The following is a 12,850-nucleotide window of genomic DNA, read 5'->3' as shown; positions in this document are numbered from 1 at the left end:
ATAAAGGGCTCTGATATTAGTGAGATATGTTGAAAATTAAGCAGTCACAACCACCTGAGAATTGTTTGAAATCTGATGCATTTATTGATCTAGGGTTCGGTTCTGTGATTAAAGTACCTTCACAAATGACTGAATAACCATTTGTCATGTGAAACTCACTCTATGTTATGGCTGATGTCTTTCTTCCACATGACTGTGCATGAATGATTAGTACTTTATGACATCTAACAAAGAAACATGATGATTGCCTCTGTACCTTCTTGCAGGTGTTTGCCCAACTACTGTGAACATGGTGGTGAGTGCTCCCAATCCTGGAACACCTTCCACTGTAACTGCACCAACACGGGGTACAGAGGAGCCACCTGCCATAACTGTAAGCCAGACACACCTGTTTGTTCGGTCCCTGTGATGACTTCCTTGCTTCTTTTCCCTTTCCAGTTGCTGGTTGATGTTTCCAGCTAGGTGCACTCCTGTGCTGGAACAGGCAACTCTGAGTTTTAGCATCCAGTTGGTCTCCAGGGCACTTCTTGTGTATGACACAAGCATAATACAAAAAGTACAGGAGTAAGATAGCTGGAAAAAGAGAAAGAAGGTAGAGAAAGCAAATATGTCTAAGGAAAAGAAATAAAATGTAGAGTACATGGTCATTTAATCCTGTTACCTGACATGGCTCTGAACTTTCTGGAAGTCATGAAATGAACAGATATGATCAGCTGGCAAGGCATTATTCATGATACAATTAAACCCCAGAAATTCTCAGAAGCAGTGCTGAACATATTGTGGGAGGGTTAGCTTATTCTAATGAAAATAAATCTCTCTCTCTCTCTCTCTCTCTCTCTCTCTCTCTTTTAACAAAAAAGGCAAATCATATTTGCAGAGAGAAGGAGAGACAAAAAGATCTTTCATCTACTGGTTCATTTCCCAAATGGCCACAATGGCTCGAGCTGAGCTGATTTGAAGCCAGGAGGCAGGAGCTTCTTCCGGGTCTCCCATGTAGGTTCAGGGTCCACTGCTTTCCCAGGCCATAAGCAGGGAGCTGGGTGGGAAATGGAGCAGCTGGGACACAAACCGGTGTCTATATGGGAATGTGGTGCTTGCAACATGAGGATTTACCCATAGAGCCATCCCGCCAAGGCTCCAGTCATGAGATCTTATTCTCATGACCTGGTCACCATCCAAGCCCTGCCCTGCTCCAGATAGCAGCCCAATGGGAATTGGGTTTTAACATATTAAGCCTGGGGCTAGGGGCATAACCCACTTCAATCAGGATGAGTGTAAATAATTGTTTTCTTGATCATAATGGTTCACTATTTTCCAATGCCCATTGTTGACTTAGCATCATACACCCTATGTTCTTTGATTTGGATAACACTCTAATAGGAGGGTACTAGTTTCCCTAATAAATAGTGAGGTAATACAGAAATATTAATCAATCTGTCCAAGGCTACTTAAGTGATTGAGCCTGGAAAACCTGCTGTGGCACCAGGGATTAAAACCAAGAACCTTTTCCTCTATTATGACTATGCGTTTTTCTAGTGAAGTTATTGCATGTATTATGAAGCTCAACCATTTTGTTGCCCACTTGGGTGATCTATATAGTGAGAAAACCCTTGTGCCCATTGTTTCTCATGTTATTCCTGTCATTTATGAACAATTTACCTCCCTTATAGCCTTGACTTCAGGCAAGAATATTAGGTGCACAGTCATCAGCCTTCCGCCCTGGGTCTGTTACATCGCACATTGCTTTGTACGCCCGCAGAGTTGAGAAGGAAGCCTGGGCTCCAAGGCTAAGCAGGGCGTGAGCAGGAGACTCTGGTGGCCCACCTGCTATGGCCACAGTCTTTCCTAAGTTGTATCAATTATATAAATGTATTTGAGTGCCTCTGAAGATTTTACGAATAACGTTTGCTGGTGATAAAACCACATTTCACCCATAATCAGGGGTTAAGTTACTTGTAATCGGTAATAGGAACAAAACAAAGTGATCAGACTGTAGAGGAATGGAACGTATATTGACATCGTTATTTGAAATTGCTGTGATATTGACACATTGGCCACATTATTTCAGGTTGTCTCAAATACTCATTAATGAGATTACAAAATTTGAAAAATATTCAAGGAAGAGTATCTTGAGTCTTTTTTTTTTTTTTTCTGATGCTCGAAGGAAACTCTTTCTACCTTTGGCTAGGTGTCCAAAAGTGTGCATGACAGGTGGGCTTTGATATCCAACCTGGTGCAATTATGTGACAAGCACCCAGCTTCAGTTCCAAACACATGGAGACTACTGCAGGAACATGTTTCATAGAAGTATTTCTTTTGCTTTGAATTTTAAATTTCATGAATTTTTATTTTCTTTTCTTTGTAAATAACTTAAAAAGTCATTGATGAGGAACTTTGTGAATCTTATTTTGCTTTATGAAAACAGCATTTTATAGCTAATTTCATGTAAGAAGGAATACAATTACAATGCCAGCTAAATTTTTTTTATTGTTTAATTATTGGATGACAGCAGATTGTCTAAGGAAGTTCTACACTTGTACTTTAACTATTGGGTTACCACAAGGTGATTCTAGAATCTGAACTTTGAAAGTAAATGTCGTAAGACTAGAAATCATATCATTCTTATAAGGTCTAAATTTAAACACCAGTCTTCTCTTCCGTTGTTTTTTGCAATGTAAAAATATGCTAAATTTCCATTTTTTAACAAAGTTTTCTCATTTTTCTTTGGTGATAAAAAGCAGTAAAATACAGTTTCATTCTTTTTCTCATATGGTCACTTCAGTTCATATTAATTAAAAGGCTGAGTGTTATTCTAAAACATTTTTGTAACTTTTTTCTCTTGATCACTAATGTATAATCTAAGATCGTAAGAATTAGAGATCTGGATCCAAATTAAGATCTGAGATGTTTGTTTCCTGCTCTTCCATTTATGCCAGTGTGGTTTTTCCACAGCCATCTATGAGCAGTCCTGTGAAGCCTACAGACACCAAGGCAACACTTCAGGCTTTTACTACATAGATTCGGATGGAAGCGGGCCCCTGAGACCGTTCCTTCTCTACTGCAATATGACTGGTGAGTAAATCAACTCTCATTTGACAGCAGCATTTTTCATCAATGCTTTACTTAGACAAAATTAAAAGGAAAGTTGACTTCATTTGCCACTTGATTAAGATCTATGCTGTTCAATAGAGCTGAAAATATCTTTAAAAATAGTTAAATGGTAATTATTTAAAATACTGTCATTTCTCTATGTATGTGGTATTTGTAGAAAATGTGAAAATTGAAGTTTTCTAATATATCCCACAATAAAAGATGTAGGTATTATTGTTTTTTGGAAAATATTGATAACAATAACAGCTTTGAAAGAGATACTTTTGAAATATATGCAAGCATAACGCTTATAACTTTACATAGAAATTGTAACTTTACATAGAAATTGTCATAGAGAAAGTTTTAATCTAAAAAAAACCAGAAAAATTCCCAAAATAATTAGCTACACGGTATTTTTAAAATTTGGTAGCAGGTAAACATAGAACAACTCAGTAGCATATATCAGTGTTTGGTAAACTGAAGAAAATTTTCCTCTGTTGTTAACATTAACATCACTCTCTTCACTTCTGAATTGGAGATTCTAGCCAGTGCAGTAAAGCAAGAGAAAGAAAGGGAAAATGTAAGTATTATAAAAGCTACTGTCTCATAACTTAGACATGGCCAGGTTATATATTAGGAATATGCTTAACAACTTCTAAATGATCAATTATTCTAAATTATTAGGGTTTTCACTTAATATGAAATTAATACACAATTAATTATATTTGTGTTTACCAGTAATGAGCATTAGAGAATGACTTTTTGGAAGGTTACATTTTCAGTAGCATCAGGGATCTCAAACACATAGTAATAAATCTAATGAAAGATATGTGAAGCTTCTACATGATTAAGTACAAAATGTGTTTTAGACAAAAAGTTGCAAATAAAGCAGTATAAACTGTCATTGAGTAGAAGAAATAGCATCGTACAACGTCAGTGTTTCCAACCAAGAAATTGATTCAGTGAAACTCTAAGTCAGAATTCCTCAGAATGTGTGTTGCAGGTGTGATTGGTTGAAAATGCGCAAGCAGATTCTGAACACTGTGAGCAAAGAGAAAGGAATGGAAGGAAAGCCACACTAATACTGGAGAACAAACTGAAGGATTCAACTCCACTAGAAATGATGACATTGTAATATTAGCCTGAGTGAAACAATGTGATTGGCACAACATAGACACATAGATGAATGAAACTGAGATTCTTCGTTTAGACTCGTTCAAAGGCAATAACTAATTAACTTCCAAGGTGATGTTAGTGTGCAGTGAACAGAATTTTTTTCAAGTAGTGATGCTGAGAGAAATTGTCTAGAAATACTGCTCCCCCCAGAAAAAAAACATTGATTTCTTCCACTTCATAATAATAATAAAAAAATGGGTTCCAGATCAACTGGTTTGTCCAATATTGATATCCACCAGCAACAAGTGATTATCTACATCCTGATTTAATTTAAGTTACAAATAAAATCAAATACATTTACCCCATTTTCAATTGTAAATTTAAATAATGGCATTGAAAGAACAAGAAATTAATGCTGAATTACCAAGTCTGCTTGGCCATAGTTTGACTGTTCCAAGCCCTCCTGCAGCTGGCAGGAAATGTTTTTATCACACTGATATAGAATCTGCCCATGAGTGCAGCAGGTCAGTATTTTATGGGAGGATGCAAAAGGCAAAGGACGACATTAAATGGAAGCCAGAGGTGTCTCAGAGGAGAATTTGCTGCTTACAATGGGGCTGTGAATATTTGGGAAAAGAAGCTTATAGATGAATACAACGAGTGTGAAGTCATCAGTTGTAGAGTCTAACCTGATACTTCTGGAAATACACCAAATCCCAACTCCTGGGTACTGGAGTATGACAGTAAGTGGAATCATGACAGAAGAGAAGGTCAAGTGATAAAATCTAGGTGACTGACATTTAGGGTGAAGTTACTCTTGCCGTTTTTCGTGGTGCATGGAATGGTAGATTCCATTTGCTTTCACATACATTGAGAACTCTACTCTGTATGCCAGAGTAACCCAAACTGAATGATGGTCTCTCGTGCTTGTCTCCTTAGGGACAGCACCCTGTCTGTGCAGTGCAGACTCCCAGACAGCTCCTAAGACAGGCTTGACTCAGTGGTTGGGCTGGGGCAATGGAATCCATGTCCTCCATGTACACCTTAACCTAGGATGTTTGACTTAGGGTTCTCAGACTACAGGGAGCTTAGGACACCGCATTGTGAGAGAATTACCATTTTAAGTGCAGAAAGACTTCACATAGAAAAAAGGAATTGTTGCAAATATGAGTGGGAATGCAAGAGTAAAAGTCTTTTTTTACAGATTATGTAGATCAGAATATGAGTGACATTTTACTGTTTGTTTCTAGAAACCTGTGAAACCTGTGTCCCACAGATGCATCCTGAGCTTCTCACACACCTCTTCTATAAAGTTTTGATTCTTAAAATGACGTATCTCTAAGTTCATGCACATTGCTAGTCTTTGAAGTCTTATGAACACACACACACACACTGTAAAGTGTCTGTAAAGCGTCTACAAAACATTGCAATAGCAAATACTGAAACACCCCTCCTGGGGAAATAGAAAAAGATTACGTTACTGCGAACTTGTAGCTGTGATATTCTCATCAGCTGATCAATGCATAGCTGTATTTTCTGAGTGCGTTGGGTTAGAGATATTTTACTTAATGCATATTGTTGATTAATTAACATTGAGCTTTGGTCCAACGGCAGTGGAACTCATGGCTGAACAAAGCTTACCTAACATATGGTTTCTCTTCAAAGCACATCACAGCCCTCTGTATTTAGGGTCATAAGACAGCACTTCATTTCCATTCAGACAGGCCATTGTCAGCAGCAAAGTCACCAACTGGAAACACACAGATGCAAAAATGTGGCCCAAAGCAGATAGGGCATCTGTTTATCATCTGAGAGTTAAAACAGACCTTAGCCGGGATATGCATGTGTTAGATACCACAGGCTTCACTCTCTGCGTATGTGCACAAGTGACTGAAAAGGCCTTGGGGTAGTAAACACATTTTTAGCAAATGTGAATATTTGCAAACAAGGATTGACTTCCTCTTTGTCTATTTCTCATATATGTCTTTATTATGGATGATAATGCAGTAATATATAGGTCACGTATAAATCAATAGGCCATGTGTAAATCATTGAATTGTATTTGCAAGATGTTGAGGGACGAGACCAGATAACCAGAGACAGCTAAGAGTCTCCAGGAGCTCTGTAAAACTTTAACAGATGTGAACGAAAGTGACAGCCCCAGAGCATAACAGTCCCGGAGAGGAATGCGTGCAGCATGCAGCCAGAAACTCTCTTCACCGATCTGCCCTTGCAAATGAGGAATCCATGACTCGAAGCAGGGAGAATGGAATAGGTTGAAGAATATCAGCAGGGCTAGATCAAGAACTGAAATCTCTGTCTCCCACTTTTTTTATAGCCTTAGAATCACTATCTTCTATCAGTGTCTCATTGCTCATGGCCAGTAGCTTGTCTTCTAATTATAAAAATCAAGTGTAACCTCTGTGAAAACCAGACAAAATGCTGAATCTGTAACCTACAAATATGGAGCTTAGAACAAAAACCCAATTATGTTAGGACTTGCGTCAAATTAGTGAACATATATTAAAACACCTTAAGCATTCTGAACTAAGGGAATCAATCAAACAAACAAAAAAATCCCCATTTTGGTTGAATAATTTGCTCCAAGGTATAGGAGGCTGAAATTTCTTTGTAAGCAGAACATCCAAATATAATTTAAGAAGAATTAGAATAAAATCAATCCCTGTGGCAGTCCCTGTTGAGATACCCTGGGCTGCTTTTTCTCTATACCAAATTCACCAGGTTTTGTAGAATGAGATAGTTTTGTGTTCTAGAAATTTCTCGTCATCAGACACCATGCTGTCAGGGGGATATCAGTGGGGGGAAGCTGAAGACAGCTGTCCAGCTTCTGCAAACATGGAAATTCTGAGCCTTCAACTCATCCCTCCCACGGCACCATTGTTGTTGGTGTTCCTGGTTGTGCCTTTGTGCTCCCGGAGCAAAACCTGCATCTAGAATGATTAGATAGTTTCCCGCAGAATTCCGAGAGAGGAATTCCCCAAGCCATTGAATGAGAAGGCTGTGGCATATAGAACTTCTAATAGCAGAATTATTTTTACTTCAGAGATTGCAGTAAGAATTTACTCACTACTGGCCATTACTCAAAGGCAGCCTTGCTCATGTCTGCTTTGGCCCCCAGTGCTCACCACTCTGCCCTGCTGCCTTGGCACAGTGTGTGAGCACTACCGTCTTCATCACTTCTATCGCCCTCAGCTATACGTGCGAAGCAACACAGGTTTGCAGCTGTGTTGCTTAAACAGCATGTTTTCTTTTTCTTTACACTGTTATCACACTAAAAAATAGCAGGCAACCAAAGGTAAATCAAGTTCTTAATTACTCAGTTGCTTTATTTACAATTCATATTAGAAATCTCTTCAGAGAGAGACCCTGGTAGGCCCTAACTACCATTCCATTTTCTAAACTCCATAGATTTTTCTACCTATTTTAGCTATCTCTTCTGATTCATTTCCCTGCGTCTCCTTGCTTAATAACTATTTTTGACATTACGTAAAGGATCATTCTTTTTTTCAACAAATAAAATCATGACTTTCACGTGGATAAAACACTAAAAGCTAAAAAATGCATTTTAGAAATTTTGTTGAATGTGTTATTTTAGCATAATATGTGCTGTTGAATGCATTCATAATAAAACTGTTACAACAAGTTCAAAAGAAAATCAGAAGAACAGACCCATTGACACATCAGGGATATTGAAATGAACATGTTAAGGAATGCACACTGGCTTCTTACGCTTTGGAGGAACAAAGTGCACGGAACTTCTGCCAGGTAGCAGCTTTGTATAGAGGAAATACTTGCTGGAAGGAAACTATGCCTTGCTCTCTAAAATAAACAATCAAAAACCGCTGTCTGCTTAGACTGGACAGTTGTGTCAGGCACATATTGAGAACTTCTCCTGTCTGCAGGTTAGGGTTACTGAATTCCTCAAGAGACAGGAAGGGCTAACATCATACTGATTGTCCGTTCTCCAAGAGTGATAAGTAAAAACATGCAAAATTTTTGAAATATTTGCACTTTTTCAGAATATACATCTTTCATGAACTTTTATTATGCCTTTAAATGCAGAGTTGTAAAAAATTTGTACTAATAAATTGATCATTTAATTAGCTTTCTTCAATTATTTGAATCACCCTAATAGAAGGGTAACAGATGGATAAATAGATGTAGATGTAGATATAATATGTATGTGTGGCTAAATAGCTTCTTTATTTAAAAAAATTGTTTTCATTTTGTTCGAAAAGAAAGAAGCAGAAAGAGACAGTGAGGGTGAGATCTTCCATCTTCTGGGAGAGTCCTGTGAGCTGGCTGTAGCTAGGAGCCCAGAGGTCAATTCAGGCTTCCAACATGGAGCCAGGTATCCAAGGATGTAAGCCTGCACCTACTACCTCGCAGTGTGTGCATTAGCAGGAAGTGGCCCCAGAAGCAGAGTGGTGGAGACTCAAGCCAGGCTCTCTGATAGGGAGTGTGCGTGTACTGTGCAGCATCTTAACTGCTGAGCCAAATGCCTGCTCATACCATGCTTATTTGTAAATGGGTAAGATCTTAGACTTCCCTGCACTTGCAGACCTGACATTATTTTTGTAATAATAATAGTTGTTTGCAAAGTATGGAATCATTAAATAGCTCAAAAGCAATGTAAATTTCAGTCATGATCAAGTCAGAATAAGATAACCTGAAATTGCACCCTAATCTAGATGGTGTGTTGTCCTAATTCATTCATTCATCTATTTACCCCATCATTTCTTCAACCCATATCTTCTACATGTGCAGGAGATGTAGACATTATGGCTCGCATGTCACAAGCTGTCCCTGTTCTTACAGTGGAAAAGACAAAATGCATCACAAAATATTGAATCAAAGATTGAGACAGGATCTGTATCTTTCATGGTTTTTCTTTCTAAATACATACAGGTAAAAACGTCAGGTGCCACAGTCATTTCTGTAAGAACAGTAAACAGGCTCTAGGTTGAGCAAGTTCAGATATTCCCCTTAAGCAAACACATGAAATTTGGTCCCATTTCCATTGCTCAGTCAGTGATGAAGACTCCATTGCATCTGCTTTGCTGCACAAGTTGAGATGGTCTGATGGAACATGTCATCTCTCATTTTGTCAGCAAATTGCAGTCTCTCATAGATTCTCCTATAATATTGGAATATGCTAGAATTTCACAGGGGGAACACTTATAAGAGCTGCCCTTTAATGAATGCCCTGAACAGCCTGAATGTCTTTACAACCCCTTGCAAACCTTAATGGCCATATGTGAATGGAGACCCAAAGAACACTAGACTGTAGTCTACTTCATCTTAGTGTGACAGAAGGCACTGGGACCAAGAGGCTTCCGGCAGGTTAATTGTCCCGAGCTGCTTCTTGCATGCCACGGGTTCACTCCATGATAAGGTTAATAGTTTTGCCAAACAAATAAAGCACAGTCCAGCAAAGGCTAAGCTGACAGATTTGCCTGGTTAATAACAACCCCACACTTCAAACAGCCTGGTTGAGGTGGCTAGAAATACTGAGTTTTAGACCTGTGTATGGCCTACTGCTGCCATTTTGTTTTCTGAATTTGGAAGCAGGCTCAGATTTTCTGACTTTCCCAGGAATGCAGATTGAGGCCAGAGCTAGGACCCTGATCTCCTGACTCCCACACTCGTCTCCCTCCGCGTCTCCTGCCCTGTCCTGTTGGCCCCCACCGGGTTCATTAGTGTACAGAGTGTGTTGTTTCTGACAGGAGCACTCTATTGACACAGCACGAGGGTGAACTCACATACAGGGAGGAAAAGGCAAAATCATGCTTCTTGCTTCACCAAAAAAAATAATGCAGAAAAATAACGGAAAGCAATAAGACTATCAATTTGTCCTGTCTCATTTAACCAGCCTCTCTCTTCAAAACTCTGATGGTGGGAGAGAGGTGGGAGTGATAAATTTTAATGTGTAACTCCTTGTCTTGTTTTCAATGTTGATCCATTTTCAAGTATTAGCTAAAAAAAGGGGGGAGGCGAGGGGGAGGATTCTACCAACTGTTACTGTTTTTCTCCAATTTGGAATATTCCTCTGCAATACACAAGAGTAATGTGACAACAGCAAATATTTAGTAGAGTTTTGACTACTTACAATCTGTTTCTTACATATTCCATCAGAGGTATTTTGATTAATTTGCTCTTGTGCCTGCATATATCATGGCAAATATAGTTCAAAGTCTGTTGCTGGAAAAGTTGAAGGAAAGATTCAATATGTCTGTCTCCTGTTACAAACATTGTGGAGCTTTTCTTTATTTTATTTGTCAGCATAATGGAAATGTTTATGGAATTCAGATTCTGGTAGTGATATCTGTGGTAGATATTTTTTGTGTTAGTTGAGTTGCTGAACCTTTGACAGAAGTGTTGAGGTCAAAAGAATAACTTCTAATCATTTTACCAAATATGCAGATTGCATGCCAAAATAAATATTGGCAAATTTAATCTAAAAAGAATTAGTTATATATTCATAATTAAATGTTGCTAATGAATGTCACAAAATTTTTGCCTTCTTCTTTACTGATAACATGTTGTAAATGTCCGTTTATTTATTTATTTGAAGGGCAGTGTTACAGAGAGTGCAGGAGAGACAAAGAGATCTTTCATTTGCTGGTTCCCTCTCCAAATATCTGCAATAGCCTGGGCTGTGCCAGGCCCCAACCAGGAGCCTGAAACTCCATCTCAGTCTCCCACGTAGGCAGCAGAGGCCCAAGAACCAGGGCCATCTTCTGCTGCTTTCCCAGGCACGTTAGGCACTGGGTAGGAAGCAGAACAGGTGACGCTTGAACTTGTACTTGTGCTCATACTTGGCATCATAGGTGACAGCTTAACCTGCTCTACCACAACTGCAGCCCCTGGGCTTATGTACGGATGACTTCACTTTGAGCTCAGCTCCCCGCTGATGGCCTGGGAACAGCCGTGCAGAATGACCCAAGTACTTGGGCCCCACCACCCCTGTGGGACACCCAGGTAAAGCTCCTGACTACTGCCCGGCCCTGTCCATTGTGAACATCCGGAGAGTGGCCAGCAGGTGGAAGATCTGTCTCTTTCTCTCTCTCTTTAACTGTGACTTTCAAATCAATTTTTTTAAAAGAGATGTTTTTAGGAAGAAAAACATGATTGCTCAGATTGTATAATATAAAGTATTTTACTGACTATAATATGCACTTTTTCTTGCACGTTGTAGCTTCAGTGAATTCCTAGTATATCAACCAGCCATAGTGTTTTGGAATTGTAATAGGGAGCATTTTTGTTCCTTTTGGAAGGAAAATAAAAATAATTATGCCGCTTTAAAAGATTGGATATCTGATTCCATGACATGAAACCTTCAATAATCACATTTCCTAACACTTTTCATCCTAAATATTGTCTCGCTAAATTATATGGAAAGGTCAAATAAAATCAGCACAAATACTTGGGGATAGTATACATTTCTGGGAGAAGAATCCATTGACTGCCATTTCCAAGTCTGAAAAATCCATTTGCGTTGATTGTGTTTCTCAGAGAGCTTTGATGACTAGCAGGCTCTGACTCAGAGAAAAGGTGATTTTGATTTTCTTTATTTATTTTAACTTTTGCAGACTAGTGACGGTCTCCTCTCTTTCTTCCCCATTTCTGCATACAAGAAACGGCCTGGACCGTCATCCAGCACAACGGCTCGGACTTAACCAGGGTCAGGCACACGGACCCAGAGAACCCCCACGCTGGGCTGTTCAAGTATGTGGCCAGCATGGAGCAACTGCAGGCCACAATTAACCGTGCGGAGCACTGCGAGCAGGAGCTGACTTACTATTGCAAAAAGTCACGGCTGGTGAACAAGCAAGGTGAGTAAACTGAGGGCGCACCCATCACCTGGCCTTCCCGCTCCGCCAGCTCCTGAGGGTTTCATTTTGTGAAGGGACTGGGACTGCTCAGTGCCTGCATCCTTAGCAAAGGTATCACAGTGTGGAAATCACAGGGATGCTTTTGCCTAAAGAAAAGAACAAGGTCAGTGTGCACTGAGCAAGCTTTGTTCAAAGACTTGATTGCTTTCAGATTCCCCTCCTGACCTTCATCGGCAAGTTGACAGTGAGGGCTTCATTCTGGTACTTGAAGAATGTACAGTATTTATCCCGTTAAAGGGCAAGTGACATATAGGGTTTATTTTTATCACAGAGAAGAGCTAATAAAAAATATGACTGACTTTGTTGAAAGGGACTATCCTCTGTGGCTCATTTGCATGAGTGGTTGACAGGTAGCCTCTGGAAAGAGTTGAAAATTAGAAGGGCTGCTAGCCAGTTGCTCAAGTGGACTCAGAGAAATCATTCCGCTGTTATGCCATTGATACCCAGGACGCTGCTGGACTCTGCCTTTGGGTTTATGTTTTCTCCCAGTGACTTCCTGCTGCATGTCTGTGAATGCAGGTTCCTCGGCCTGGTCCTGGAACCACAGCTTCTGAACGCAGCTAGCTTGTGCAGCCCTCACACATCCCCCACACTGCCTTCTAACTGCGAGGTGAAGATTTATTTTTCCTTTAGATCAGAGAGATTCAAAGGCATTGGTACAAGAAACCATTTCATCGGCGCTCACTCTTGCTTGTTGTCCTAGCAGGGGGCTGGAGTGTCAGGTAGGA

The 12,850-nt window shown here is 39.6% G+C and overlaps 1 protein-coding gene across 3 annotated transcripts in view; it reads left to right on the top strand.

The window, feature by feature from the left end:
• The window catches only part of CNTNAP4 (contactin associated protein family member 4), a 557,001-nt gene that overhangs the window by 477,288 nt on the left and 66,863 nt on the right, over positions 1–12,850 (top strand). For all 3 annotated transcript variants that reach the window (XM_058674663.1, XM_058674664.1, XM_058674662.1), the window contains 3 exons: positions 267–373; positions 2,953–3,072; positions 11,865–12,062. In XM_058674663.1, coding sequence (XP_058530646.1) covers positions 267–373; positions 2,953–3,072; positions 11,865–12,062 — 425 coding nt within the window. The remainder of the gene's footprint in view (positions 1–266; positions 374–2,952; positions 3,073–11,864; positions 12,063–12,850) is intronic.

Source organism: Ochotona princeps, chromosome 16 (assembly GCF_030435755.1).
Source record: "Ochotona princeps isolate mOchPri1 chromosome 16, mOchPri1.hap1, whole genome shotgun sequence".
Classification (NCBI taxonomy): domain Eukaryota; kingdom Metazoa; phylum Chordata; class Mammalia; order Lagomorpha; family Ochotonidae; genus Ochotona; species Ochotona princeps.
This window is presented reverse-complemented; position numbering and strand designations above follow the sequence as displayed.